Raw genomic sequence first — 27,379 nt, forward strand, 5'->3', positions numbered from 1 at the left:
TATATCCTTGAATTTCTGAGTTCCTTATTTTCTTTGCTAATGGTTCTAAATATAATGCAAATAAAGAGGAAGGAGGACACCCCTGCCTGGTTCCTCTGCTCAAGCAGAAATTATCAAAGAAGACCCCACCCACTTTAATTTTCACCTTTGATCCCTCGTATATCCTCCTAATCAACCTTATAATTTTTTCAGGATATGCAAATGTGTCCATTGCCCTGCTCAAAAACTCCCAGCTTACTCTTGTCAAATGATTTCTCTGCATCAAGACCCACCAGCAACAATATTTTCTTACATTCTGCTTCCCTCTGGATCATTGATGTTCTGTTAATATTGTCAAATGTTTGCCTCCCATCCACAAAACCACATTGATCAATTTCTATTCATTTTGGAATTACTTTTGCCATTTTTTTAGCTGTTAATACACATGAGCACTTTGTAGTCATGGTTTAGTATTGAAATGGGGGTCTATATCATGTGGTCAAAAGCTAATAATAACGAACGACCACAACTTCAAAAACACCGGAACTCGAAGGTGCAATTGTGGGGAGCTGCACCCCCACACACCCCGCTAAATAAAGATATATATATATATATATATATATATATATATATATATATACACTAACTCCAAGATTGCACTACAGTGAGGAAAGGGCAAATACCCCTATCTACACTGTAGTGCGACCCCACGATAACTTTGAGTTCCGGTGTTTTCGAAGTTGTGGTCTTTCACTGTTAGCTTTTGACCATGTGATATTGAAATGGGCCTATTTGAAGCTGGAGCTGATGGATCTTTACCCTGTTTAGGTATTACAGGTACCACTGCTTTCTTCCAGGATGTTGGTACTTCTCCTCTTCTTAAAATACTGTTAAACAAAACCTTCCATATCTTTATCAGTTTTTTTTCCTCCTAGCTTCCAAACTTCCACAGAAATGTCATCTATTTGGAGATATTCCTGTAGAGTGGTTGCACATCACAATTTTTATTTCATCTCCTCCTAATCTAACCTTGGCATAATTAATTCTTCCATAAACATTTCTATTTGTATCTTTTCTTGATTTCCATATTTTTTGATTTATCCAGAAGTATTTCTAACACCTCAACAGGATCTCTTGTTACCTTCCTTGCTATAGGCTCCCTAAGCTTGGTGTCAGCCCTTTCTATTTTCTGTTGGCTGAGTCGTTGTGCTAAAAGTTTTTGTGCTCTAGTATTATCAAAAAAATATTTAGTTAACAGCAGTCTTTCTAAACTCATGTATATTATCGAAGTAATCCCTTATTTTGTGATTAGCAGTCTGCAGTTGATCCTCCTCTTGTTCTGTGAGATTCCCCCTGTTCTGCAATACTTTAACATTTGTCAGTCCCTCTAAATACGTCTTTTTACTTCTTAAACATAGCTCCCTTTCTTTTATTTCCAACCTATTTTTAAACTCCACCTTAATTTTATCCCACTCCCTAGCTATATTATCAGAAGTAATTTCTCTTTTCTCGAATATCTTCTGAATAATTTCCACTACCCATTCCTTAAATTCCTCTGTTTTCAACAGAGAGGTGGGAAAGCACTGGTGTCTCATTTTTATTTCATAACCCTGTGTTTTTATTTTAGTTATTATTGGCACATGATCTGAAATAGTTATTGTTTAAGTATCAAGAACTTCAGTTAAATGCACTTGTCCTTGTGAAATATGAATTCTGTCTACCCTACCCCAGTTTTTATATTTTGGGGAATATGTAAATTCACTCCAAACTCCTATTACTGAATTCACATCTTCCATGCCAAATATTTTCATAAATTTCTTCAAAAATCTACCCTCCTTTGTTATACTTTCCCTTCTGGGCCCCCCCCCCCCAGACACATCTTCACTGCTGCAGATCAAATTCCAGTCTCATCTGTAAGTAATATTCCTTGCTGAAAACAAATTATTTCTCCCAGAATTTTCTGAAGCTCCATTATAGTGGTTTTACGTGGAATATAAATACATGCCAGTGCAGTCCTCTTCCCTTGCCAGTAGCCCCTCAGCACTAGAAATCTGCCATGATCATCTTTTTTATCCTCTTTTGTCACTATTGGAGCTCCTCTTGCAATTAATGTAAGTACTTCTCTTTTCCTTTGTCCCAGATATACTTCTGAATAATCATCCTGAAAACCTTTCTTTATCAAATTCACATGTTCAGTGAAGTGTCTCCTGTAACATTGCTGTTTGCACTCTACCTTTTAATCTAGTTCACTATTCTTTGTTTTTTTTATATATTTATCTGTTTTTTATATATTTATCTGAGACTACTGACATTTAAACACATTACTGAAAGCATCATTGTATTAAAAAAAATCCCACCTTTTATGTATAACATCTTTTTTGTTAAATATCTAGTTCCAGCTTTTGTGTTACATGCATGCACTGTTTGACAGGTTCAACTATTAAATAGTTTATTTTTATATCCACTTGAGACTATGTCATATCTTGCAAAACTTTGTTTTATTGAAAGCCCTCAAAAAAAAAAACAGTACCCCCTAGAACCTATTAATTTAATATTACACACAAAACTATGTACATCTTGAAATTTTGAATGTTTGCCCTCCTATTAGGAACAAATATCCCAAACTGATAGCCACACTTAACAGACTTGAGTTGACCTAAAAGAAAGGTTATCCATGTTAAAACGCATGGTGCAGCTTGTGCTTCTACTAAGTGCTAATTGGTTTTATCTTTATAGCTGTCCTAGCTGGAAAAATCCCTAAATGCCTTCAGGGAACATTATCTCCTACCCAGTTTCTCTTTTTTTTTCCACAGCCAGTCACTCTACAGCAGACTGTAATCAATTTCTCTTTATCAGATTGTCTCCATGGAGACATGAGAACTAGACAGTCAATTTCTGTTTATCAGATTGTTTCCATGGAGACAGGATGGGCAGATACAGAATTTGCTACTAAGCATACATTCATTTGCTAGAAAAAAAGTATCATAATATTCAATATTCTTTTTCATTTACTTGGGTTTTCTTAAAACTTTTTACTAAATCAATTTGATGTCCTTAATACAGTCATTCCCCGATGCAAGAATGAGAAAAATAATTTTTTAACCAGACTTTTTTATATTGCACTACCTACATTTCTTAAAATTAAACAAGAAGAAAGAGAGGAGAAAGAAAGGAAAAAAAGAACAGCAGCACTTATTTACAATCCCCATTACACTTAAAAAAAAAAAAAAAAAAAAAAAAAACTGAGAAAACTTTACAGCATGCAAAGAAAACCATACAACACAAAAATAGTGCTATTAAGAAAATCTTTTCTTTACTTAGTCACCTTTCTTTCCTCTCATCCCCTCTCCAAAGCATTTTTCTGAACATTAATAAGATGAAGTAGGGCATATACTTGAGTCCCCCACATTTCCAACAAATTCTGAAAAAGTCTAGTATTTCCAGATTTCCTTGCTCTGTCATATTTCACAAATAAAATTATTGCATTGTAATCCCACATTAAATTACTGGTTTTATCACTGTTCGTCTTCATCTCCCAAATCCTGTCTCTGCTTTATTTCCAACATATTCTCGATTCTAGTCAGCTCTCATACTGCCTTCCTTCTCTTCAACATTTTCCATTGAAAAAGTGGAAAAGGTATCACATACAGTTTCTCTGTGATCTTTATTACCAGAATAACAAGAATCAGTATCTCCTTCCGTTTCAGAGCTCACCTTTTGTTGGACAAAATTTTGTATTTCCTCCTTAGCATGATGTACTTCATCAAAAGAATGATTTTGTCCCTCCAGGGAAGAATACCTTGAAGACAGCTAGGTACAGCAGTCTGAATCTCACACCTGCGTCTCAACATTCCCTGAATAGTGGAATGAATTTACTCCTCTTCTGCCTGGTGTACAATGAGTAATCATTATCAACAAAAACTCTGCTGTCTCCCAATTTTAGTATTTAGTCCTTCTGCCACTGTTTTGTCAGAATCAACTTCTTCTGCTGGTAGGATTGCATATTTACTATTAAAGGTCTAGATTGCTTTCTCATAGCCATGTTTGAAGCATATATACAATGTGCCCTTTCAACCAACAGCTCCTGCTGTGGAATACTAGTCCAGCTGCTTATTTATGCTTTCACAAATTAGTGCAGTCTTACTCCTTCCAGCTTTGTTGAGTTTTTGTTTTCACACTGAGTGAACTAGAGTTAAGCAGTGACTCAATGTGCAGTCATCTTGGAAGTCAGTTAGGTCTACTTTGTGATATTTGCAGTTTCTAGTTACATCTGTTTCTTAAAAGCTGACACCTGCCTGGGATAACGAGACATGTCTGTGCTGGGGAGAGCATTTGTTTGTATATAGAGGTGGTTGTAGTTCTTTGCATTCATTCAGTCATCCAGTCACCTTTACTGATGAATTATGTTTAAGGAGTTCAGATGCCTAGACTGCAGAGAGTTGATATCTAAGGCTTTGCTAAATTAATTTGAACTGTAGCAGTTTTGGCACTCTCATCTGGAATTCATGTCTACTGATTTCTGCAGAACTATGCTTTATTTCCTTATTTTGTCTCATAGTTGTATCAAAAACAAAATAACATGGTATGAATTATTTAGATGATGGAGATTTCTTATGTACAGTATTATCATTCTTAGAATACTTTGGGAAATTATAAGAAGAGATGGTAAACCCTAAGAAACCCAGTTCTTTGGACGTCTGCCCCATTTCTATCCTCCCTACCTTGGGAAACACTCTGGAGAAATTACTGTACTCAGTATATCAGCCATTGCCACCTTCACTCTCAAAAGCAGCATGGCTTTTGGTCTGGTCACAGTACAGACACAGGTATCTGAATCCTCACTCACAGCCTTCTTGGAATGTACAAAGGCCTAATTACTGAAGCCATTTTTACTGATCACACTAGGGCTTTTGCTGTTGTCCATCACTCCATTCTCCAAAATCATCTCACTGAAATAGGCACTAGTGATGGCTTGCTGCCTTGGTTCAAAAACTACCTTTCTAACGGCCACATCTTAGTAAATGTAAACTCAACTTCTCCATCAATCCCTCTGCAGAAAAGCATGCCCCAAGTATCATTTCTGTCACCTCCCCTTTTTCTATCTACATTAAACTTCCTCTTGTCTTCCCCAATCCATACTGTCCTACTTTTTGCTGATATGGTCCTATTCCACACCAGCAATTCTTTCTCCTGTCTTGAATGTGAACGTCAGGCTGATTTCATGCTGCTGTTCAATGGATCATTTATAAACGGTTATTGTTTAACATCTCTAAAACATTTACTTTTGGTACTAAACAAAAGCTCACTTCTGTCTCCATTCCTCTACAAATCTTAGATCATCTAAATAGCAGTACTGAAAATATTACTACATTCAAATACCCATGGATTTGGTTGGACCCCTTCCTAAATTTCTATCTCCATCTCGACTTAAAAAAAAAAAAAAAAAAAAAAAAACTATCCTATTCTGTGCTAAAAGGATCTCCCCTCTTTCCAGGTGCTGTAGAAAATTCATTAGTAAAGACGTCTTACTTGGCTCAGCTAGAGTATGGTTTCCCTTTTACTGCTGCAGCCTCTAAAATAATTGGTCAAGAGAGGCTTGTACTTTCACTGTGAATATAATCCTAAACCAGTGATAGTAGCTCTCAGTGTGTGTGTGTGTGTGTGTGTGTGTGTGTGTGAGCATGACCAGTCATAGGGAGAGAGAATAGGATGCCACCACAATGACATGGGTGCCCACTTTAGACACCAGCAATTCAGTTAAGGCCATTCAAGCAAAACCCCATAATATTTAAAAAAAAAAAAAAAAAAAAAAAATCCATGTTTCACTTGGTCAGCCTTGGGACAAGCTTGAACATGGCTATTTCTTTGCCACAGAGTTCTGTTTGATTATTCCTTCCTTCCTTTAGCAGATGCTATTAAACGACATGGCAAAATCAAGAGTGCTTAGTTAACAAGTGCCATACCTCAGTTATGTCACCGAAGCTACAAAAGAGGGCCATGGTATTTGTCAAAGGAAGCCTATTTCAGCACATGTTGCCGAGGTCTCATACAGGTCAACAGTTCATGGAGTTATGGCACCTGTCTCTGGAATGGTTTTACTGGGAATAGTGGTTTAAGTTGCGTTGTCACTAAAGGGTTACTGTCAAGGTGTTTTCAGTACTGGAAGCAAACACCATTATTGTGCTGTGTGACAAAACGTGTTAGAGAGTAAGCAGGAGGTGCGTATAGGCACTAAGTGATCCAGATGTATTCCATCGATAAGCACATTGAAATTGTGTCACAAGAGAGAGATGTGCCATCCCAAGTGTAAATCCATACAGCTGTTTTCATCATAGAGCTGTATCTATAAATGGCTGTGTATAGTGCCATCCATTATGTAAATCCATAAAATTGGTTCATCCTACAACTATATTTATAATTATTATATGTAATGCAAATGGTGTTATGTAGTTTTACAGTGCTACAACTGCTATAGACAGTTATATCAAAGGGTGGGGATGGTACATCATAGTGCATTTCCTGCTCACTGGCCATGCAAAGTGGAGATTCACAGAGGTTTCCACCTCTGTTGGCCACAACTGTGGAGCTCAGGGGCTTTGTATTTTACATAAACTAGGGGTCTGGTGTACATTGGTGGGTGCTGTGCAGGAGGGAACAGTAGAATTTGGTAGGCATTCAGAGTTGCAGTGAAGAACAAGCCTTCTATCATAGGTTTCAGTGTGGCTCTATAGTAAGCATTCAACAGTAGTAATCGGGGTTCCTACACAGATGTTGTTGCTCTGCCATATTATACTGACCACATTAGTCCTCAGTTTATTAGGACATTGGGGACATTAGTTGGAATTTTGGTGCAGTCACACTTTTAGTAGCATACATTTGTGTTTAAGTAACAAGCTGTATACCTTCACTGTACCTGACCTCTTCCAGATATGCAGTCGTATATGTAGGAATCGCAGGACTATTCCTGATGTTTGTAAATTGAGTAGGGCTTTAGTATGTGATTGTATTACATACCAAAGCTATGCAATTATGTGATTCTGTTACATACCAAACCCATGTAATTTTGTACCATATTTGGAAGTACCAGCTACTGACTCAATCAATATTTGATCAGCAAGCTACATTGCTTTATTTACAGACTTGATTCTAAATTAATTCAGAATTTTAATACCATCATAGCTGTCTGTAACAAACTCACCAAAATTTCTCCAGATTTTATTAACCATTCTAGCATTTGATATTTTAGTAAGGAAAATAAATAAACTTTCACCATGCTTCTAACAAAATAGCAAATGAGCTTCTCTATTTCAGCAGCAGTTTGATTAGAATTTGATTTGCAGTAAGTTCAGAAGTGTCCAACTCTGTAAGAAACACCACTTCCTTTAACAAAACAGCTTATATGATACTGTAATTTGTAAATAACTCTATTTATTCTTTGTGGACCAGATTAATCTCATTAGGCTAGGTGGCCTCTTTTCAGGAGAGACCTGAGGTGGTATTTATACTACTAGGGAAAATGTGGCCAGGTCATTGAGAGACTTCCCCTGCCTTTTTTTAATAGCCTCCACCTGAGCTACCACCAGTTCAAGCAGATGGGATCTAATTGAATGCTCATCTGAAAGATTATTAAATTGTCTTGGTATTTCCTGCACTTTTTTTCTTGTTTAGTGGCTTTTGGTCAACTGTATAACATTCCCTGATGGTGAAAAAGGCATCAACATATGACAAGGTATAGCTACCATACAATTGATTGTAGCTTTCTGAAGTGAACTTATACCACATTTGTGTCCCTTAATTGCAGTATTGGGAAACATTTTTATTTGTTTATTCTTTTGTTGGTTGAGAATGTCCTTGTATATGAGGTCTATTTGCAGTGGAGGCCCAGCTACGTATTGTAGATTTAATAACGTATCAGAAGGGCATACCTCTTAGCACAAGAAATGTGGGCAAAGGCAAAAATGAGGTTTTAGAATAACAGGTTTTGCTTTAGTGCACATTTTTAAAGAATATGAAGTCTGAAGCTCAGATGTTTGTCATTATCTAGTGACTTCAGCCTCAATGATTTGCCAGAAAATCACAAATATGAAGAACAGATCTAGTTGAGAGGTATGGGCAGAGTGATTTAAGATCGCTAACTCACAGTTCTTGGGTTCATTATTTCCTTTTCTGACTGGGATTCCTCCCATGAGGAGTCTACATTTCATCCTTGTGTCCATGTCAGTTTTCTCTGGATGCCTTTGTTTCTTATCGCAAGTAGAGTAAATGCTGTAAGGTTAACTGGCAATCTCTAAAATGCCTGTGTATTGGGCTGTGTGTGTGTGTGTGTGTGTGTGTGTGTGTGTGTGTGTGTGTGTGTGTGTGTGTGTGTGTGTGTTTCTCCTGTAATGATCCGGTGTCCCCTCCAAGACAGGTTCTTTATTTTATATCCCTTGCTTACTGGGATATTCTCTTGGTTCCTGTATATTAATCTTGCATAGTATAAAATGATAGGTCTATATTATATTTTCGACTCTGACTTGTTCGATACCAAAATGTCGAACTACAAAATTAGCGAACGACTAAATCACCGATTTCTTTCCAATGGAAAGAAATCAGTTGGCCAAACACCAACGGCACACATAAACAAATATATTTAAGTGGGAGGCTTTACCCCCCCAATACCCCCCTAACTAAATATTCTAACTCCGAGACTGCACTACAGTCAGGGAAAGGGCAGGTGTAAGAGAACGACCAACTGATTTCTTTCTGTTAGAAAGAAATCAGTGATTTAGCCGTTCGCTAATTTTGTAGTTCGACATTTTGGTGTCGAACAAGTCAGAGTCCACATTTTCACCTGTCAGCAATATAATGTAGACCCAAATGATATCTGCAAATGAGTAAATATTTATTTATTTCCATTTGTTTACCAGAAAAGTCTGAGTGAGTCTAAGCAGACCCGTCTGCAGCCGAGGCGCGGGGAGAGGCCCGGGGAGAAAAAACTCCACAGTTACTAAGGTTTCTAAAAGCTTACACAAGTGTCAATAAACATAAACATGTAAAGAAGTATTGGTTTACACAAGTGTTATCAAACATGAGAGAGGTGACATTTCTGATGTTTTGTGGAAATATCATTGAGTGATGTTATTAGTATGCTGGCCATCAATGGAATTTACTGTGCAAGAGAGGGGGATAGAAGTAGATTGCTAGGCCTGTCTTCCATATCAGACATACATGAGCACACACAAACTTAATGGAAAATTTACCTACTACATGTCTTTGAAAGGTGGGTGGAAGCCAGAGCACCCGGAGAAAGCTTGTGTGAGCTATACCCATTAGTAGAAGAATTTGTGGCTTCACTTTTCCACTTTGTTTCTTTCGAACTAAAGAATTAGTGTAGTTATAGTGAAATATGCATTTTTTTGTAGTTTTTATGCACTTTCCCCTGCATCAAGACCCTTCTCAGCACACACTGGACTCCAGTACCACCTGCTACAACCCCTCCTCCCAAAAACATCTTAGTCATGGACTGTAAGTGTTGTTTACCTCTTCATAATATACCTTTGATGCTTTCAGTTTAGGGGATGCATAGTCAGGTAGCCTTCCATCCAAAAACATAGGATCAGAGATTTCCCCTTCTGGAAAGTGTGACTTTTAGTAACAACTAGTGTGTGCTCTTACGGATAGCTTGATTTACTTGAAAGTATGCACATTAATATTGAAGGTAGTGTTTATTCTCTCTCTCTCTTTCTGTGCATACTTGATGTCAGATATAATAATTCTAGGAGGCTTATTTTGCAGATTGCTTGCATAGTGGCAGAGACTAAAACTCATCAGACTTTATATGGTTTTGGTACTATAGACGCCATTTTGTTGGTTTCTTTACGACTGTTGAAGTGTGGCTTGATACTGAATTTTCCTAGGTGTTTTGGTAGTGGCTGAATAATGCAGGCACAGGAGTTGCTAGGTAACTCAGCTGCTAGGCCATTTCTGCTTTATCAGTGCTCACCCTTAGGCTTCTTCAAGGAGGGCCAGGCCAGTCATACCAGGGGTGAATTAAAGAATACACATCCAGCTGTCCAGATACTTTGTAAAGGTGGACAGTTTGTCACAATGCTGAACTTAAAAGAGCATTGGTTCCAGACAACGTGTAAGCACTAGTTGGCAAAATCTATCCCTTCACCTTGTCTTATTTATTTGTTGGAGTAGATTTAGATCTCTGTCCCTTGTGTTAGCTGGAGTGTTTGATTTATGGAGGTGTAGCCATATAAGCAAGGCACATGTCACCTCTGTAAAGTCTGTACAGTACTGAATACAAAGGTAAAGCCTCCAGTCTTTTTTGGTAGAGCAGATCTTTCAGACCTATACGCTTTCTAGTTAAAAGCCTCTGGGGTCTTTCCAGTTTCTTGATACGTTTAGTAAGGTAATCATACTTGGTGATTTCAGCATTAACTGTGCAACCACTGACAGTTCATGTAGCACTTTTTCACTGACCCTGTACAACTTTACATAACACGTTAAAGCCCCAACCCACTTTAACAAAACCTAACATTCTTTCTCAGCCCTGAATCCTTGCAACCTACCCAAAAAAATCTTCCAGTCTGGCTCACTTCCTGATAACATTAGTGGCCACCACTCAACCTATGCTATTACCAATTACAATAAGAACCAATATGTTCTCCACTATAGTGCAGTTCACAAACGCATTTCAACATTGACACTTTCAACCTTTAACTTTAAATTGGCTAGGTTAAAATAGCCCACAGTAGCAGCTAACCTGGTACTTGCCTATCAACCAATATTCTTAGATATTCTAAATGCCCAAGCACCCCTAAGAAGAAACTGTATTAAAACAAACCCTGCACCTTGGTTAACTCTGAACAGAAAACAGCTAATGAAGAAAAGTGCCAGCCTGCAAAGCAGTAGCACTAGAACCAGACACCTCAGGCCTTGGAATACTACAGATCTTTACAAAATCAAGTCAAAATATTGGTAAAAAAAAACTTCTTTACAAGATGACCATAAGTCGGACTCAAAGACCTTATGGGCATCTGCTAACCATCACCTAAACCCTGGCAGACTACCCAAACCTAACCCTATACGTATTGACACTGACTATAACAATGTGCTCTTTTAACTCAAGCTTCATCAGTACAACAGCTTCATGTCTTCAAAACAAATTCCACTCCAGAACTTCTGACTACTGCTTTCTCACTACAACCTGTCTCAACCATATCCATCAAAAAACTCATCCATAAACTTAAACAAAACACTTTCGCAGCTGACAATCTTCCAGCCGCATTCATTAAAATGACCTCAGATGTCCTAGCAGTGCCAGTCTCAATACTCCTTAATAGGTGTATAACTGAATCTGAAGTTCCCAAAATCTGGAAAAGATTGTAAAGGTGGCAGTTCTAACAGTCTTAGTAACTTCTGGCTAATTGCCATGTCACCTCCATTGCCATATTTTAAAGATGTATTCATTCACAATTAATGCAGTACAATTTAGACCACACCTACTCTCATAGTGCCCAGCATGGTTTTTACCCTAACCACAGCACAACTGCCTTAGTATCTTTTCTAAAAAACCCTCAGTGTACACCATATCAATACTCTCCGTAGTTTCTTCCACCTTTTTTGATTTCTCAAAGGCATTTGACACCGTATCGGATTCTTCTCTTCACTCTAACCCTCTGTACTTACAGTATCAAATGGTTCCATAGCTACCTAAGTAAACAGAATACCAAGTGGCAAATGGCAAACTCTTCCTTCCTACTTGTTGAGATAGATGTCGCTCAAGGCTGTATACTGGGCCTGTTGCTGTTTAATGTATTTGTCAGTGATCTGTGTGCCACTTCTGCCCCCTCCTCATTTATTCAGTATGCTGATCACTCCACCCTTGTTTGCTGTTTTCCATCCATTACTGAACTGAAGCCAAAACTCAGGAGTCATACTCCTACTCCTCAGTCGAACTCTGGCTAAAATAACATGACCTAATACACAGTGCTTAAAAAAAATTGTGCTTTTCCTACCTACATCCAGTCTTGTCACATACTGATTTTTCCATTACTTCTTCCAACAATATCCTGGATATTGTCCTAAATTCCAAATTCTTTGGAGTTGCTCTGGACAATAAATTAAAATTTTATCTCCATATATCCACTGTCATTGGCTACCATTTCAAACTTCCACGTAGGCAAAAATAACTCTACCTTAGCTTCTTCTAAATTACATAAAGCCTGTATCAAAGGGGCCTTTTTACTTAGAACGCCATTAAAGGATCCTACTTCTTCTTGAAATTAAACAATTGTGCTTCAGGCCCTGACCCAAACTCCCTTTGCCAGGTCAAATCTAAAATTTCTGTCTTGGGGAAACCATTTTTCTGGTCGCTCTCACATCAGCTAGATGAGTATCTATCTGAACTCCAGGCTGTATTTTCCAGTTCTCCATACCTGGTCTTCCACAAAGACAGGATGTCACATCTGCCCTCACCCCCCATGATCTGAGCTTCAGGTACTAACAGTAATAAAACCTTTCACAAATTTCCCCCACGGCAGCGAACCTCTAGGTTAATTTATTTTTTTTTAAACAAGGAACATCTTTATTAAATTATTATGTATGACATAGGCAATTGTACATTTATAGAAATGAAAACAAACCATATTGACATAATTTTAGTTGCAAACATTATACATCACTTATAATCTGTCCAGTCTGTCAAACATTGCATGACTCATTCAAATCCTGCCTTTTAAACTTCACTCCTTCTCCTCTGCATGTATTTTTCCCACAATTCCCATTTTTTCTATGTAATTTGCTCCTACCCTTTTCTAAAGGTCCCGATTCCAGTTGAAATATTGTGTTACTATATTCACTTCTTCTAATAAAGTTGGTTTAAACTTTGATTTCTGTTTTCTAAAAATTGCTTTTTGGCAGTCACCAAAATTCGACTCAGCAAGGCCTTACTATGTCTAGGCAATTCCGATTCTGTATCATAGTAAAAAAAAAAAAAAGCAATTCCTTAGTTACACCAGTTTGCTTACCCAGTATGTCTGACAGGGCAGTCTGCAGGGAAATCTTTAAAGTCTGCCTACTCATTACATTCTCAGAAAATATCTTCCCAGTTACCTCCGTCTTTCCCATCGCATCTCCAATATTTCGTGTCTACCTGGGGTATAAAAATATCTATGTAAACACTTCCAAGCAAAGATACTAATGGATTATTCGCTCTTGTTAAGAAAGTACTTTGAGTTGTGCTGAAACGAGATTCGCTGTCTTTTACTCCAAACCACAAAGCAGAAGTGGGAGAGAGTTTTCTATTCACGTCATGTGTGTAAGCAACTTAGGTACTACTTGGGCAGAACCAGAGACGTCAGGAATTCAGAGCAAATTTTATTTATCTCGTTTAAGCCAGGAAAACAAGGACAGACCTGTGTCGAAGTAAGAAGTTATTTGTATTATCTTTTGCTGCTATGGAAAGTCCTTGCAGAATTAAGCAAGGGCCCATTTTTGCTAAAGTAAAAACCAGTACAGCAGTCTTCTTTAGGACTTTATCAGCTCACAGTATCTATGAAACAGTCACTTTGACTACTATCTGCATGTTTTCAAGATGCTACAGCCTGGGCACTTAATCTAGATGTAGGGCATCTGGGTTTGCCAAAGCACTCCTGCAGGGCATGGTATTTCCCTTACTCCAAGGCTGTGCTCAGAGTTACTACTGCTTTAATACTTTTCCCATTTGTAATGAATGATGCTTCAGTAATAATCTCCATGATGAACATGGGAAAGCTGTGTGGTCTAGAAATTTGAATACAGGAGTTACTACTTCAGGTATAGACCTCCTCCTTCTGATGTTCTTATACACAAATAGGGAGGCCCTAGAGTTGAGAATTTCTCTTATTCCTTTACCCCTTCTGTCTACAAGTCAGTTGGTTAAATTACTAATTACCTTTTTCTAGAAGCTATACCAGCATATCTCTGCTGGTCTGAGAACAGGCACACTTGTTGGGCAGTATCTGCCCTTTTTTATAAGAGCTAAAGATGGCATTGGCTGCTGTCCCTTTCTACCCAACATCTTAATGATTTTTTTGGTGGAGGAAGAGGACCAGCCTGCCCTGAGGACTCCCAAAGTTGTGGAAGTCAGGCCAGATGGGTGGGCATCCACATGAGGCTAATTTCTATTTGGAATGTATAATACTTCAGCAGTGATCCCTGTTTTCAGATGTCTGCTTCTGTGAATAAATTATCACAGCTGAAATTTCTGCAGAACTCTGTCTTCTGAGCTGTACTGTCCATGGTCCTCTGTCTCCTTCTGTCCTGGTCATTTACTGCTTGTGATTCAGCTTGTCCATGGATCATTTAGGGAAGACCCCTAATATTAGATATAGAATATGTTCATAGGTTGGCACTAGGCTATCAGCCCTAGGGCCTATACAAGCCTAGCCATAACAATTCCCTGGCTATTTCTTCCCGCAATATTTACTTCCCTGAACCCCTGTCTAGCAGGGTGACTGCCGTGATTCCCAGGGTCAATTTCCTGTCTCCCATCCAATTGTCAAGGTTCCTTTTGAAGAGGGCCAAATAGGCGCTTTGCTTGACATGTATGGGCAGTCTGTACCAGAGTCTGGGGAGTCTCTGGGTCAGGAACCTATCCTTCCAGCATGTTTTGGTCATTGTGATGACATAGTTTAGGTCCCTGGAGCGTGTGGCTCTGAGGGATTGGGATTTCTTTACGTGTAGCATGTCCAACAGCTGTGGGTTGACATGGCCTTGTAAGTTAAGCAGAGATTGTCTCTAAGTAGACTATATGTGACAGAGTATAGCTGGAGTTTTTTTAGATGGTCAGCATAGGGCATCTGCTTTAGGCCTGTGTTTCTTTTAGTGAGATATTTCTGCTACCTTTTCAGTTGTTGCAGATGTCTTGTGAGGTACATACCAAATGGGACGTTGTATTCTATAATGGGTCATGAGGGATGAGTACAGTGGGAGAATGACCTCCTTTTTTCTGGATGAAAAGCCCTTAGTGATGAGGTGATCTACATAGAAGGATTTTCTGACTGTTGTGGTGATGTGGTTATCGAAGGTGAGACCACTGTCCACCTGTGTCCCTAAGTCTCATCACTTTCAGTGTTTAGTGTACTGCCGACTATGTGGTAATTCACGGGCACATGTTTTTTCCCAAAGGGGATAACTATACATTTTTTGGCATTGAGCTTGAGCCCATGGCTCTGGCACCCAGCATCTGTTTCTGTAAGGCCCTTTTGCAGAATATCCACATAATTTGGGGATTCAGTAATGACTCCCAGTTTGCAGTCATCTGCGAACTTTGTTAGCCAAGAGTCCCTTAATGTTGGCCTGTACCTTCAGAAAAGTAGATGCCAAACAAGAGCAGCCCCAGGACTGAACCCTGAGGTACTCCACTTGTCTGGAGCTGGATTTTGAGCCTGCTGCTTTTACAGTGTGGGTTCTCTCAGTAACCAGTTGGCAACCCATTGAGTGACGTAGAGATTAATGCCCAGTTTAGTAAATTTATCTGTGATTCCATAGTGAGGGATGATGTTGAAGGCCTTGGTGAGGTCCAGATAGGCCTTACCCTCGTCCACAGCTCTGGAGACTGATTCGAAGAAGTCAGTCAGATTCAGGAGACAAGATTGGCCCTTCACGAACCCAAACTGGGTGGGGTCCAGTGTTTGAAGGTTGCCAATGTCTTTGTTTATAAGTTCCATGATGATATGTTCCATGGCCTTGCAGATCAAGCTCGTCAGACTGATGGCGGTAGTTCCCAGGATCCAAGGTGGATCCCCCCTTGTGGAGTGGGATAACTGTAGCTGTGCGCCACTCAGTGGACACGAAGCCTGAGGTGAGGCTATGATTAAACATGACGCTAAGGTGAGGTGCCAGTTCATTTTGTAGTTCATGTAGTACACAGCCTGAGATGTTGCCTGGTCCCATGGATGCTGTATTCTTAGCTTTGGAGAGTACGGTGTTTACCTGTGTGTACGCCTACTGTGTCAGTAGCTTCTCTGGTGAGCTAGGTATATCCTACTTCCATCTCCCTTTCTATGGATACGGACATTTTTGTTATCTAGTCTCTGCTGTTTAAGTTTTCCATAAGCTGGCCAAGTGTGTACACAAATATTACTTGTTACAGTGCAGCTATCAAAGTTTCATTGTTATTTAATAGTATGCAGACAAGTGTGTACACAAATATTACTTGTTACAGTGCAGCTATCAAAGTTTCATTGTTATTTAATAGTATGCAGACAAGTGTGTACACAAATATTACTTGTTACAGTGCAGCTATCAAAGTTTCATTGTTATTTAATAGTATGCAGACAAGTGTGTACACAAATATTACTTGTTACAGTGCAGCTTTCAAACTTTCATTGTTATTTAATAGTATGCAGACAAGTGTGTACACAAATATTACTTGTTACAGTGCAGCTATCAAAGTTTCATTGTTATTTAATAGTATGCAGACAAGTGTGTACACAAATATTACTTGTTACAGTGCAGCTATCAAAGTTTCATTGTTATTTAATAGTATGCAGACAAGTGTGTACACAAATATTACTTGTTACAGTGCAGCTATCAAAGTTTCATTGTTATTTAATAGTATGCAGACAAGTGTGTACACAAATATTACTTGTTACAGTGCAGCTATCAAAGTTTCATTGTTATTTAATAGTATGCAGACAAGTGTGTACACAAATATTACTTGTTACAGTGCAGCTATCAAAGTTTCATTGTTATTTAATAGTATGCAGACAAGTGTGTACACAAATATTACTTGTTACAGTGCAGCTATCAAAGTTTTATTGTTATTTAATAGTATGCAGACAAGTGTGTACACAAATATTACTTGTTACAGTGCAGCTATCAAAGTTTCATTGTTATTTAATAGTATGCAGACAAGTGTGTACACAAATATTACTTGTTACAGTGCAGGTATCAAAGTTTCATTGTTATTTAATAGTATGCAGACAAGTGTGTACACAAATATTACTTGTTACAGTGCAGCTATCAAAGTTTCATTGTTATTTAATAGTATGCAGACAAGTGTGTACACAAATATTACTTGTTACAGTGCAGCTATCAAAGTTTTATTGTTATTTAATAGTATGCAGACAAGTGTGTTCACAAATATTACTTGTTACAGTGCAGCTATCAAAGTTTCATTGTTATTTAATAGTATGCAGACAAGTGTGTACACAAATATTACTTGTTACAGTGCAGCTATCAAAGTTTCATTGTTATTTAATAGTATGCAGACAAGTGTGTACACAAATATTACTTGTTACAGTGCAGGTATCAAAGTTTCATTGTTATTTAATAGTATGCAGACATTTGCTTGCTGCTGGTTTGCTGCAAATTGGCAACAGCATTGTTTGCTGCACTTGTGTGTCCTGTATGTAATGTCACAGTGTGCTTCATCAGACTGGGTGCATGACTGTGCCCTAGTCCAGGAACTTCTGGAGTTTGCCCAAATTGGCAAGATAGTAAGGATTATCCCAGCCAAGGCCCTGTCAGGGAGAGTCCTGTTTTAACCAAGAAAGCTGTTTCTCTCTCTCTGCTTTGTCCTTTCCAGTCAGCTTCCACAAAGACTGGGTTTTTACTTAGCCTTATTTTTTAAAGGTGGCTCTTATCACAACCCTTAATTTGTTTTCCTATTGCTATCTCCCAGATTTGAGAATGTAGATACATATTTTGACATGCATTTTATATGTCCATTGATAAGTCATGTTGCTACATATTAATAAAAGGGTTATCCAGAGAGAGAGAGATTCAGCTATTCATTCTATTCACCAAAAGATCTGGTTGGAGACGAGAGAAGTCAAGAAGATCTTGTGAACAGGCTTAAAAGGTTCGCTCTTTATTTCTTTATTGTCTTAAGTGCAATACTCACTTGATGGAATCTGTCAAGGATCATTCCATATCTATGGCTACCTGTGTTGCCATACCAAGAAACTACCATGGAGGACATTTGCACTGTCACCTAGTCCTTCAGTCATCATTTTATGAAGCTATATAAACTTGATGCGCCCAGAAATGTGTCTTCCTTTGATGAAGTGATCTTGCTAGGTGTATTGAGTTAAGTTGCAGTGGTTTTAAATAATCTGTCTCTATCCCAGAATTCATCTAGACTGTGTCATTGGGGTTGAAATATATGGGCTTTCCAAGAGCCATATCAAAATTTGATTTAAAAAAAAAAGCTATGATATGCTCTCTGTAATCTTAGAGGGACTTTTGCATGGTGTGTTGTGTAGATGTTCTTAGTGTTTCACTGTTGCAGTAATCACCTGTGGGTTATGCCTGCTGTGGTAGCCCTCGGCCGGTCAGAAAACCAGAGTCAATGTTTTTCTATGTTTGCTGCTGTCGCTTGCTGCATGACGTCAGGTAGTCAGTGCTATAAAGGAAGGCAGCTGACGTCATTACTTCAGTATTTCTTACCATGGAGCCCCTAGCAGAAGCAGTTCGCAAGTGTGCCGGTCAGTCGCTACCGGAGTTCGAATTACAGCTGAAAAGGTCTAAAGCTAAGTACCCCGTTGGGATCCTTTTTTTCTTGCACTAACCGATGTCCAAAAAAGTTAACAATTGTCTCACCTGTGGAAAGCAAATGCCACACCGAGACTTCCATTCTTCCATCACTTATTTAGGCCCAGACCATGACGTCCCCCGTTGCCTGTTCTGTGCCCTCTTTAACGTGAGAACCATTTGTTGTAGAGCTCTTTTTGTAGCCAGGTATTTTCGTCAAATGGCGTATGTAAGCCAACAATCTGTAGGCATTCCAAAAAAACATAAGGATAAAGATAGAGACAGACCACACAAGGCTAAGCCTTCCGATGATTCTACCGCTAAGCAGGTAGTCAGTTCTCCGGAATTCAGTGAGGCACTTTCGCAGCTCCTGATGCACGATTCGATACCTTCGCAGGCCTCTACTGAAACCCTTTTGGAGTCCGGTATGCCACAGAAATCTTCTTGGTCTTTCGAGCCTTTGGTTGTCTCTGCCTCAGTTGGGTCCGGAGCCTCGATGCAGGCACCGCCTTCCGAGGAGGTCTTTTGCACTACCGAATCTAGACAAAAAAACGACGTCTTTTCCTCCGACTACCATTTTTATTAGACCGATGGATACTCTTAGGCCTAGAGGAAAGGCCACTCCTAAGAAAATTACCTGTATCCACCATTTAACCCTTCCTCTACCACCCCAAGCTCAAATGCTTAAAATGGCGGAGGATCTTATCACCCTTATCAGGGGTAGTCAAGCCGCACTTTCTAAAAGGAAAAGAGACCCTTCCCTGAAATACTGACTGAACAGGATTCTGAGGAGTCTGATTATTCAGATTTTGAAGAGGAACAACCACCTCTTACTGCTTATGAGGATACATATGCAGAGAAATCCTTTCCTTCTACCTCCCCACCAGAAGATCTTTCCTTTTGGGAAACCCTTCACACCCTCAGGGAACATTTCCACTGGGACTCCCAGGACTTCCCACAGTCTAAGAAAAGACTAAGAGAGTTTCTAGACCTGCCCAAGCACAGACCCTTGACCATCCCCCCTATGTTAGATGTGGTTGATGATGTCTTCCATGAATCCAGCTTATCTCCTCACACCCTCCTGCCTGCTCCCAGAAAACCAGACAGGTTCTACAGAGTACCAGACTCTCACAAATCCTGCTGCAGACCCGGAGGTTATTACACAGGGACCAAAGGGAGCTAAGGGGGTAAAATAGTATACAGCTCTGCAACCTTAGCCATCAGAGCACTCAACTTTCAGTTCCACATGTTAAAATATCAACAACACACTTTGGAACTATTAAAACAAAAGATTGCTACCTTTCCTGACTGTGTCAGTTCGAAAGAGCTAGCAGATTTATTGCACTCTACTTGTCAAGTGGCTAAACACTCTTTACACTGTGGATATGACGCCCTAGAAGCCTCAAGCAGGGCAGCAGTGTTAGGATCTGTCATTAGGAGACATGCATGGTTGAAGGAACAATCTCCCCCCGATCATGTCAAGTCTAAACTAATTGCTGCACCCCCTGGATAAGGACCGCTTGTTTGGAGAAAAAGCAGAAGAGGTGCTTAAAAAGATGAAAGACAAAGCAAAATCTATGCAGACATTCAAAGACTTCCTTCAGGTACAACCTCCTAGCTTCAACAGGAATTTTCCCTGAAAACACTGGTCCTTTCCTGCACCTAGGCTAGCAGACAGGGGTAGGGTAAGCCCCACAGGGACAGACCACCCAAACTCCTATCCCAGGGAGACCAGAGAACCAAACAGTGAACTGCTTCCACTTCAAAGATGGGGAGTTCTAAGCCATCCCTGTATGGCAAAAACTCTCAATGACTCCCCCTCCCCCCCTGTGCCCTCTTTTTCACTCACCAAAAACTAGGAGGAAGGCACTCCCTCTCAAAGTGAAGTGGCTTTCTGTAACAAAGGACCAATGGGTCTTAAAGATAATTTTTCAGGGATACAGATTCTCCTTCAGCGAACTCCCAGTTCCAAGAGGGTACCCAGACCTACTTCAAATCAGTAGGCAGAGGCATTGAAACAAGTCCAAACTCTCATATCCCAAGAGGCAGTAGAACCTGTCCTCTCAGATTAAACAGGCAAAGGCTTTTATTCCAGATTATTCCTTGTTCCCCAGAAAAGAGGGCACTTTGCACCCCAGCCTGTCTCTATAAATTGTGTACACCTTCCTGGTGGTCCCCAAACTCAAAATGCTAACTTTGTAGCAGCTGCTGCCTATGCCGACAAAAAATGCTTAGTTAGTTACCCTAGGTCTAAAAGATGCCTACCTCCATATCACCATAAGGGAATCCTGCAGGAAATTCCTTCGCTTCAGAGCAGGCTCACAACACTTTCTGTTCTCTGTGCTACCCTTTGGCTTATCTACTGCTCCCAGGGTATTCACCAAATCCTTAGCCCCGGCCATAGCCTTTTGCAGGCAGAAAGAATATACAAATTTACCCTTATCTGGATGACTGCCTCATTCAGGCAGGGTGCAAACAAAAGCTCCTCAAGGATCCCTCTTCTTTGTCAAAACCCTCCTAACCTCCTCAGGGTTACGCCATCAGTGAGAAGAAATCAAAGCAAACACCCTCCAGGCAGATCATTTTCTTGGGGGCACTGCTGGACACAGCATCCCAAATGGCCTTCCTATCCCCAGAGAAACAGAGCTTCCTGCCTCTCTATTTTACACAGCTGGCTTCCAAAAGTCACCTCACTGTGAGGAAGTTCCTACAAGCCTTAGGGTACATGGCATCCTGTATCCTTCTAATTCCTCTGGCCAGGCTTCACATGAGAAAACTTCAGTGGTACCTAAAGAGCCTTTGGTGTCAGCACTCTCAGCCACTAGAGACCTCTCTACCTCTGATCCCCTGTGTAAGGGCTGAGTTTTTCTGGTGGGCAGGGGCCTGTGCCAGAACAAAGGTCTTTCCTTCACCCTCCGCCCAACTGGGAAGACCATTACCACCAATGCCTCAGACATAGCTTGGGACGCACACCTAGAAGGCAGGTGCACCCAAGGTCTTTGGGATGCCCAGCACCTTCCCTTGCACATCAACCAGAAGGAAGTGATGGCAGTACAAAAGGCTCTGACATCATTCAAACCCCATCTCAAGTCAGGGGTTCTCCTTATCAAAACAGACAATACCTGCGTAATGTGGTACATCAACAAACAGGGAGGGACCCAATCTTATTTTCTGTGCAGGTTAGCCATGAACCTCTGGCTTGACAGCCTCTTCCATGGGACTACACCTGATAGCACAGTACCTACCAGGGATCAACAACACCCTGGAAGACCATTTAAGCAGAAACCTACTGGACTCCCCGTGAATGGCAGCTCCACAGAAAAATCTTTTTGCAAATCACTTAGGCGTGGGGGACTCCGGAGGTGGATCTCTTTGCTTCACATCCTAACCATCAGCTGAAAAAAGTCTGTACCAGGGAGTATCACCACCTAGCCTGGAAGGTGGATGCCTTGACCTTCCCCTGGAACACCCTTTTTGTGTACGCATTCCCTCCTCTGCCTCTTATCACCAAAGTACTGATCAGAATAAGAGAGGAGACACCAAAGTGCATCCTCATTGCTCCAGATTGGGCCAGACAACATTGGTAACCCTTACTGCACAGCCTGGCCTTACAGCCACCCAGGCAGCTTCCCCTGATCTGAGACCTCTTAACTCGGAGGTGGGAGGAGGGTGCTGCACCCAGACCTGCAGACTCTCAAACTTATCAGTATGGCTAGTACTCTAAAGGCAAACAAGGGGCCCCTATTAAGCATACAGGTCCTAGACATTGTCACAGAGGCTGAAAGCCCAGCACCAGAAAATCATATCCAGGAAAATAGAAAAGATTCTGCTCCTGGAGCCAGTCCAGAGGAGACAATACCTCACAGCCTTCCATCCCTCTTATCCTGGATTCCCTAGCGGAGCTACTTAATAGTGGCCTCTCTTTCTCATCTATCAAAATCCATGCCTCAGCCATTTCAGCTCATTTTGATACAGAGCAGCCCCTATTTTCCCATCCTTTGATTAAACAATTCCCTAGAGGGGCTTCTAATATCAGATCTCCCAGAAGGCCACCCATTGTAGCCTGGGACTTGAATTATGTTTTGGAAAAACTAACTTTACCACCCTTCAAACCTGCTGTTTCAGCAGAACTAAGATACCTCTCCTGGAAGACTGCTTTTCTCCTAGATATCACTTAAGCCAGAAGGGTTGCTGAACTTCAGGCATTGATGGACGTTAAGCACTTCATCATCTTTCATGCAGACAGGGTCTCCCTGAGGACCAGTCCCTCTTTTATGACCAAGATGGTATCTGATGTAACTCTCAACCAGGCCATACATCTACCCTCCTTCTTTTCTAACCCTCAAAACAAGGGGGGAACGAATTTTGCACTCACTAGATGTGCACAGACAGCTCAGGTGCTATCTGGACCGTACTAAACCCTTCCGGAAAACAGACCAACTTCTTGCAGCTTTGCCCCAGGGGTGGAGGGGAAGCCCATTTCCAAACAGTCCATTTCCAAGTGGATATCACACTGTATCCATTTCTGCTACAGTTTGCATGGGAAACCCCCTAGGTCTATTCGAAACCCATTCCACTAGGGCAGCCTCCATTTCCACAGCATTCCTCAGAGGAGGTCCACCAAGGACATCCTGGAAGCTGCCACCTGGATTTCTGTCCATACCTTTACCAAGCATTACCACCTATCTCTATTTTCTAAGGCTAGGGTAGGGTTTGCCTCTGCAGTTCTGCAGGGCATGCTGACCCATTCCTAGGTCTTTTACTATGCCTACAGCCCCTCTCCTCAGCTTTGGGAATCCTCCCCACAGGTGATGACTGCAACAGTGAAACACGAAGAACATAGTACAGTTGTGTACACTTAACATAAATATAGATGTTCAAGTGTATTCACTGTTGCAGTCCTGGTTTCCCACCCTCCTTCCCCCTTATATCTTCTTTCTTTAGGGTGACATAAGTTTCTAACAGTCGCTTTTAGCCACCAGGACCACTTCACCATATTTACTTGGGCTTCTGACTGATTATGGTATTCAGGCCGGCCGAGGGCTGCCACAGCAGGGATAAACCCACAGGTGATGACTGCAACAGTGAATACACTCGAACATCTACATTTATGGTAAACGTACACAACTCACAAAAAACACACCTCAGTGGAACAGAATAATCTCTTCCCCAAGAACCACAAGCACAGCCAGAAGATGAAATAAGAACGATTTAATATTTCAAAATACTTAGTCACAATAAACAGTAAGCACTTTCATCCAAATCGGACTTCCTCAGACTGAATAATGTGTATAAAAACATTGTACCTTAAATACTATCTAAAAAACACATGACATCCTGTTAATGATGTAACTTCCTTCTTTTGAGATGGGCAACAAAATCAGATCCATCATTAAGGCCAGGTGGATAACAAGCATTCAATTTGACCTGCCATAAATATCCTTTCCAACCCAACTCATCTTCTGCATCAAATCTGTTAGTAACATTTGCTACTTCACTTCGTCCATAACACATTTATGCATTCCTGGATTGGTAACACTATTTTTTAAAGTAAGTGGGGAATTCAATTTGGCTTCAAACATCTCTGCAGATAGTAAATAGTATAGATGCATGCAGCATCGATTAAAAGTTTTATGAATAATTGGAAATTGTTGCAATCTGATGTAGAGATAGCTAGGGATATGGGTGAAAAACTGGTGTTTGTGCAGAAGAAAGGTAAAAGCTACAAAAATATGTTTGAAGCCAAATTGAATTCCCCACTTTAAAAAAATAGTGTTACCAATCCAGGAATGTATAAATGTTTTAATTGCAACACGTGCAGTTTTTTAATGACAGACATCATTGAGTTAAAAGTGAGTGGATACACCATCAAAATAGAAGGAAGATATAATTGCAAATCTAAGTTTGTTTATTTAGTATTATGCATGTGTTGTGATTCCGTCTATGTGGGGCGTACTACAAGACAACTCAATAGACGAATATATGAGCATAAATATGCTGTCCTTACAAAAGATGATAAAAATGCACTTAGTAAACATTATAAAAATAAAAGATGTCATGTAGATTTTAAATTTGTTGTATTGGATGAAGTAACAAATGTTACTAACAGATTTGATGCAGAAGATGAGTTGGGTTGGAAAGGATATTTATGGCAGGTCAAATTGAATGCTTGTTATCCACCTGGCCTTAATGATGAATCAGATTTTGTTGCCTATCTCAAAAGAAGGAAGTTACATCATTAACAGGATGTCATGTGTTTTTTAGATAGTATTTAAGGCACAATGTTTTTTATACACATTATTCAGTCTGAGGAAGTCCGATTTGGATGAAAGTGCTTACTGTTTATTGTGACTAAGTATTTTGGAATATTAAATCGTTCTTATTTCATCTTCTGGCTGTGCTTGTGGTTCTTGGAGAAATGTACACAACTGTACTTTTTCCATCCTGTTTCTTAGTTTTTCTCTTAATACAGAGGTTATTGTTGAATGCTGCTAGTACTAACACATTTTGTTAATTACCACACAGTTACTAAAAACTAGTCACTGCCTGTCCTGTGAGCTTATGGTTTTTTATCTAAACCAAGTTATTTGTATTTTTAGACAAATTTCTGTTGTCAGAGTCTTAAAGCAGTGTATGGTGTCCGAGACTTACTCATACCAAGACCCTTAACTCTGCCTCCCCCCTGGGCAGTAAATGTCATTTGGCTTCTGTCTGCTCATCTTGAAAGCTATACTGGATCTTAGTTGAGACTTCTCTTTCTCTCTGTGACTACAACACTAATTGTAGTGTCAGTGAATTTGGTAAATCCTCCTGTCCTTTTCAACTGTGACAGGCAGCCATAAGTATGCTGAAGGGTTTGCTCCATGCACTGATCCCTGTATCGTCCCATTAGTCACATGCGTCTCTCTAAACATTTCCTCCTTAATTACTGTATCCTCCTTTTGGTTACTCAATTGCATTCAGATGTCTTTTGTAAGCTTATCTAGTTTTTTCAGAAATGTGAAATGTGGATAACAGTGGTGGCCCTAAGGAGGCTAGAAGTATAAAAAGTTAATCTATTTTTCTGAGGAAACTAGAGTTATGAAAATGTTAATTTATTGAACAGTATCTATTAAGTGTTTTACAAGCTTGCTGTATCGACAGTGCATGAGTTTAAAACAAACGTGTACAGATTAAAGTAATCGCTGCACAGCGCTGCTTGTATATTACATTTTCTTCCCTTTGCTCTGCTCCTTTTAGAAACTTTAATATGTTGGTTATGGAGGATGGCTTGTTAGTCTGGTAGCTGACGGATGTGTCTAACTTAGCTGGCTCTCAGCTGCATTGCACTTTGATCTTATGGTAAGACACCAGGCGTGACTGATTCGGCAGCTACTGAGAATGTGCTCTTTGTCATCATTGTGATATGTAATTAAGAAAATGGCATTGTATTATGTCCGCTGTCATATAAAAATGCTGATCATCAGAGCTCTATTACTGGTAGCATGACTTTTGCTTGACTTGCAATTTGCTGACAGTTCAGCGATGCCTTCAGGATCAAAAAATACTGCCTGCAATGTTAGGCTATTTTGCTGAACAAGGTTACTGATTTTGGGAATTTCACTTTCCCTGGCATAAAGTGGCCTTGGGATTAGGGTAATAAAGTTTGGGGGCCCTGGGTGGCAGAATCCCCTACAGAAAGGGTTTGGAGGCTTGTCCCCTAACAAAAAGATGTTTGCTGATTGTTGATCACGCAGGTGTCGCTGAATTGGGTGTTTATATGTTTTGTCAGTCTGTAGTCGTATATTCCCTGCTTTACACCATGTCCTCACCCTTGCAACTTATTAAAGGGAAACGTACATCTTTTACATATTAAAGAAACTCTGTTTTGAAAACTGTATCAGTACAGCTATACTCTTTTCGTTATATGCTCCTGTAGCTTCCTTTCTGTTATTTCATCACATTCAGTATGGCAGCCAGATGTTTTTGTATTTGACAGTTGTCACTTTTTGTTGTCAGTCTGTAAAGTGTGTAATTTTGAATGCTGCTTACCCTGTTTAGGAGCATTTCATGTCTGTGTCTATTGACTGATGAGCATGGGTTGTAGTCTGTTGGTAACTTTGCTTCATCTTCTTTCTTTCTGGCAGAATATTATTGCAGAACATGAGATTCGAAACATATCCTGTGCTGCCCAGGACCCAGAGGATCTCTGCACATTTGCATATATTACAAAAGACCTGCAGACCAGCCATCACTACTGCCATGTGTTCAGCACAGTCGATGTAGTAAGTACTTGACAATTGCCACCAAAGTCATGGTAAAACACTGAAATTCCTTTTAGAAGCCCCAGAAGTAGATCTAACTTCACCATAATGTTAGTATAGGTGCATTGTTGTACTTGTGTTATACTTACTTATTAACTTGGGTGGTTATAGTATCTGTATACTGTTTGTTTTGTAATGTTACTCAGTCTGTTTGAAAATAAATGAACTGTTAATGTTGTGGCAAAAAAAGCATGTAGTGTAGGCTGAAGGCTTCCTTGCTATTTAATGCTTACTGTGTTGTATAATATTTACTTTATGCAACAAGAACAAAAAAGTCATTGGTTTAAAATGTTTGATGTTACGTGGTCCTATCTCGCCTACATTCATTACTGATGACTCGGCTGACTATTTTCTAGCACAAAGTCTCTAATTGGCTGGGCTAACCGGTATCCCAGGATGCACCTCGCCCCAACCCCCAGATCTCGTTTGCCGCTGGTTGTGAGTTAGGATGTGGTCTCGAGCTTGGCTGTGGCTAAGTACACTTTTACTAAACTTTCTAAACTTTTGTACTTCTCTTTATACAAAAAAGCTATTCTCATAGCTATGTTGTGTTTTGTCTGTGTTTGAGCCTGTTCGGTTAGTTTTTT

At 40.0% G+C, this 27,379-nt stretch overlaps 1 protein-coding gene across 1 annotated transcript in view; it reads left to right on the top strand.

The window, feature by feature from the left end:
- The window catches only part of ANKS1A (ankyrin repeat and sterile alpha motif domain containing 1A), a 3,005,277-nt gene that overhangs the window by 2,735,095 nt on the left and 242,803 nt on the right, over positions 1 to 27,379 (top strand). Inside the window, exon 25 of the mRNA XM_044076145.1 lies at positions 26,616 to 26,753. Within this exon, the coding sequence (XP_043932080.1) occupies positions 26,616 to 26,753 (138 nt within the window). The remainder of the gene's footprint in view (positions 1 to 26,615; positions 26,754 to 27,379) is intronic.

The sequence above is a fragment of the Protopterus annectens genome, chromosome 7.part0, assembly GCF_019279795.1.
Source record: "Protopterus annectens isolate FY-2018-M chromosome 7.part0, PAN1.0, whole genome shotgun sequence".
Lineage (NCBI taxonomy): Eukaryota > Metazoa > Chordata > Ceratodontiformes > Protopteridae > Protopterus > Protopterus annectens.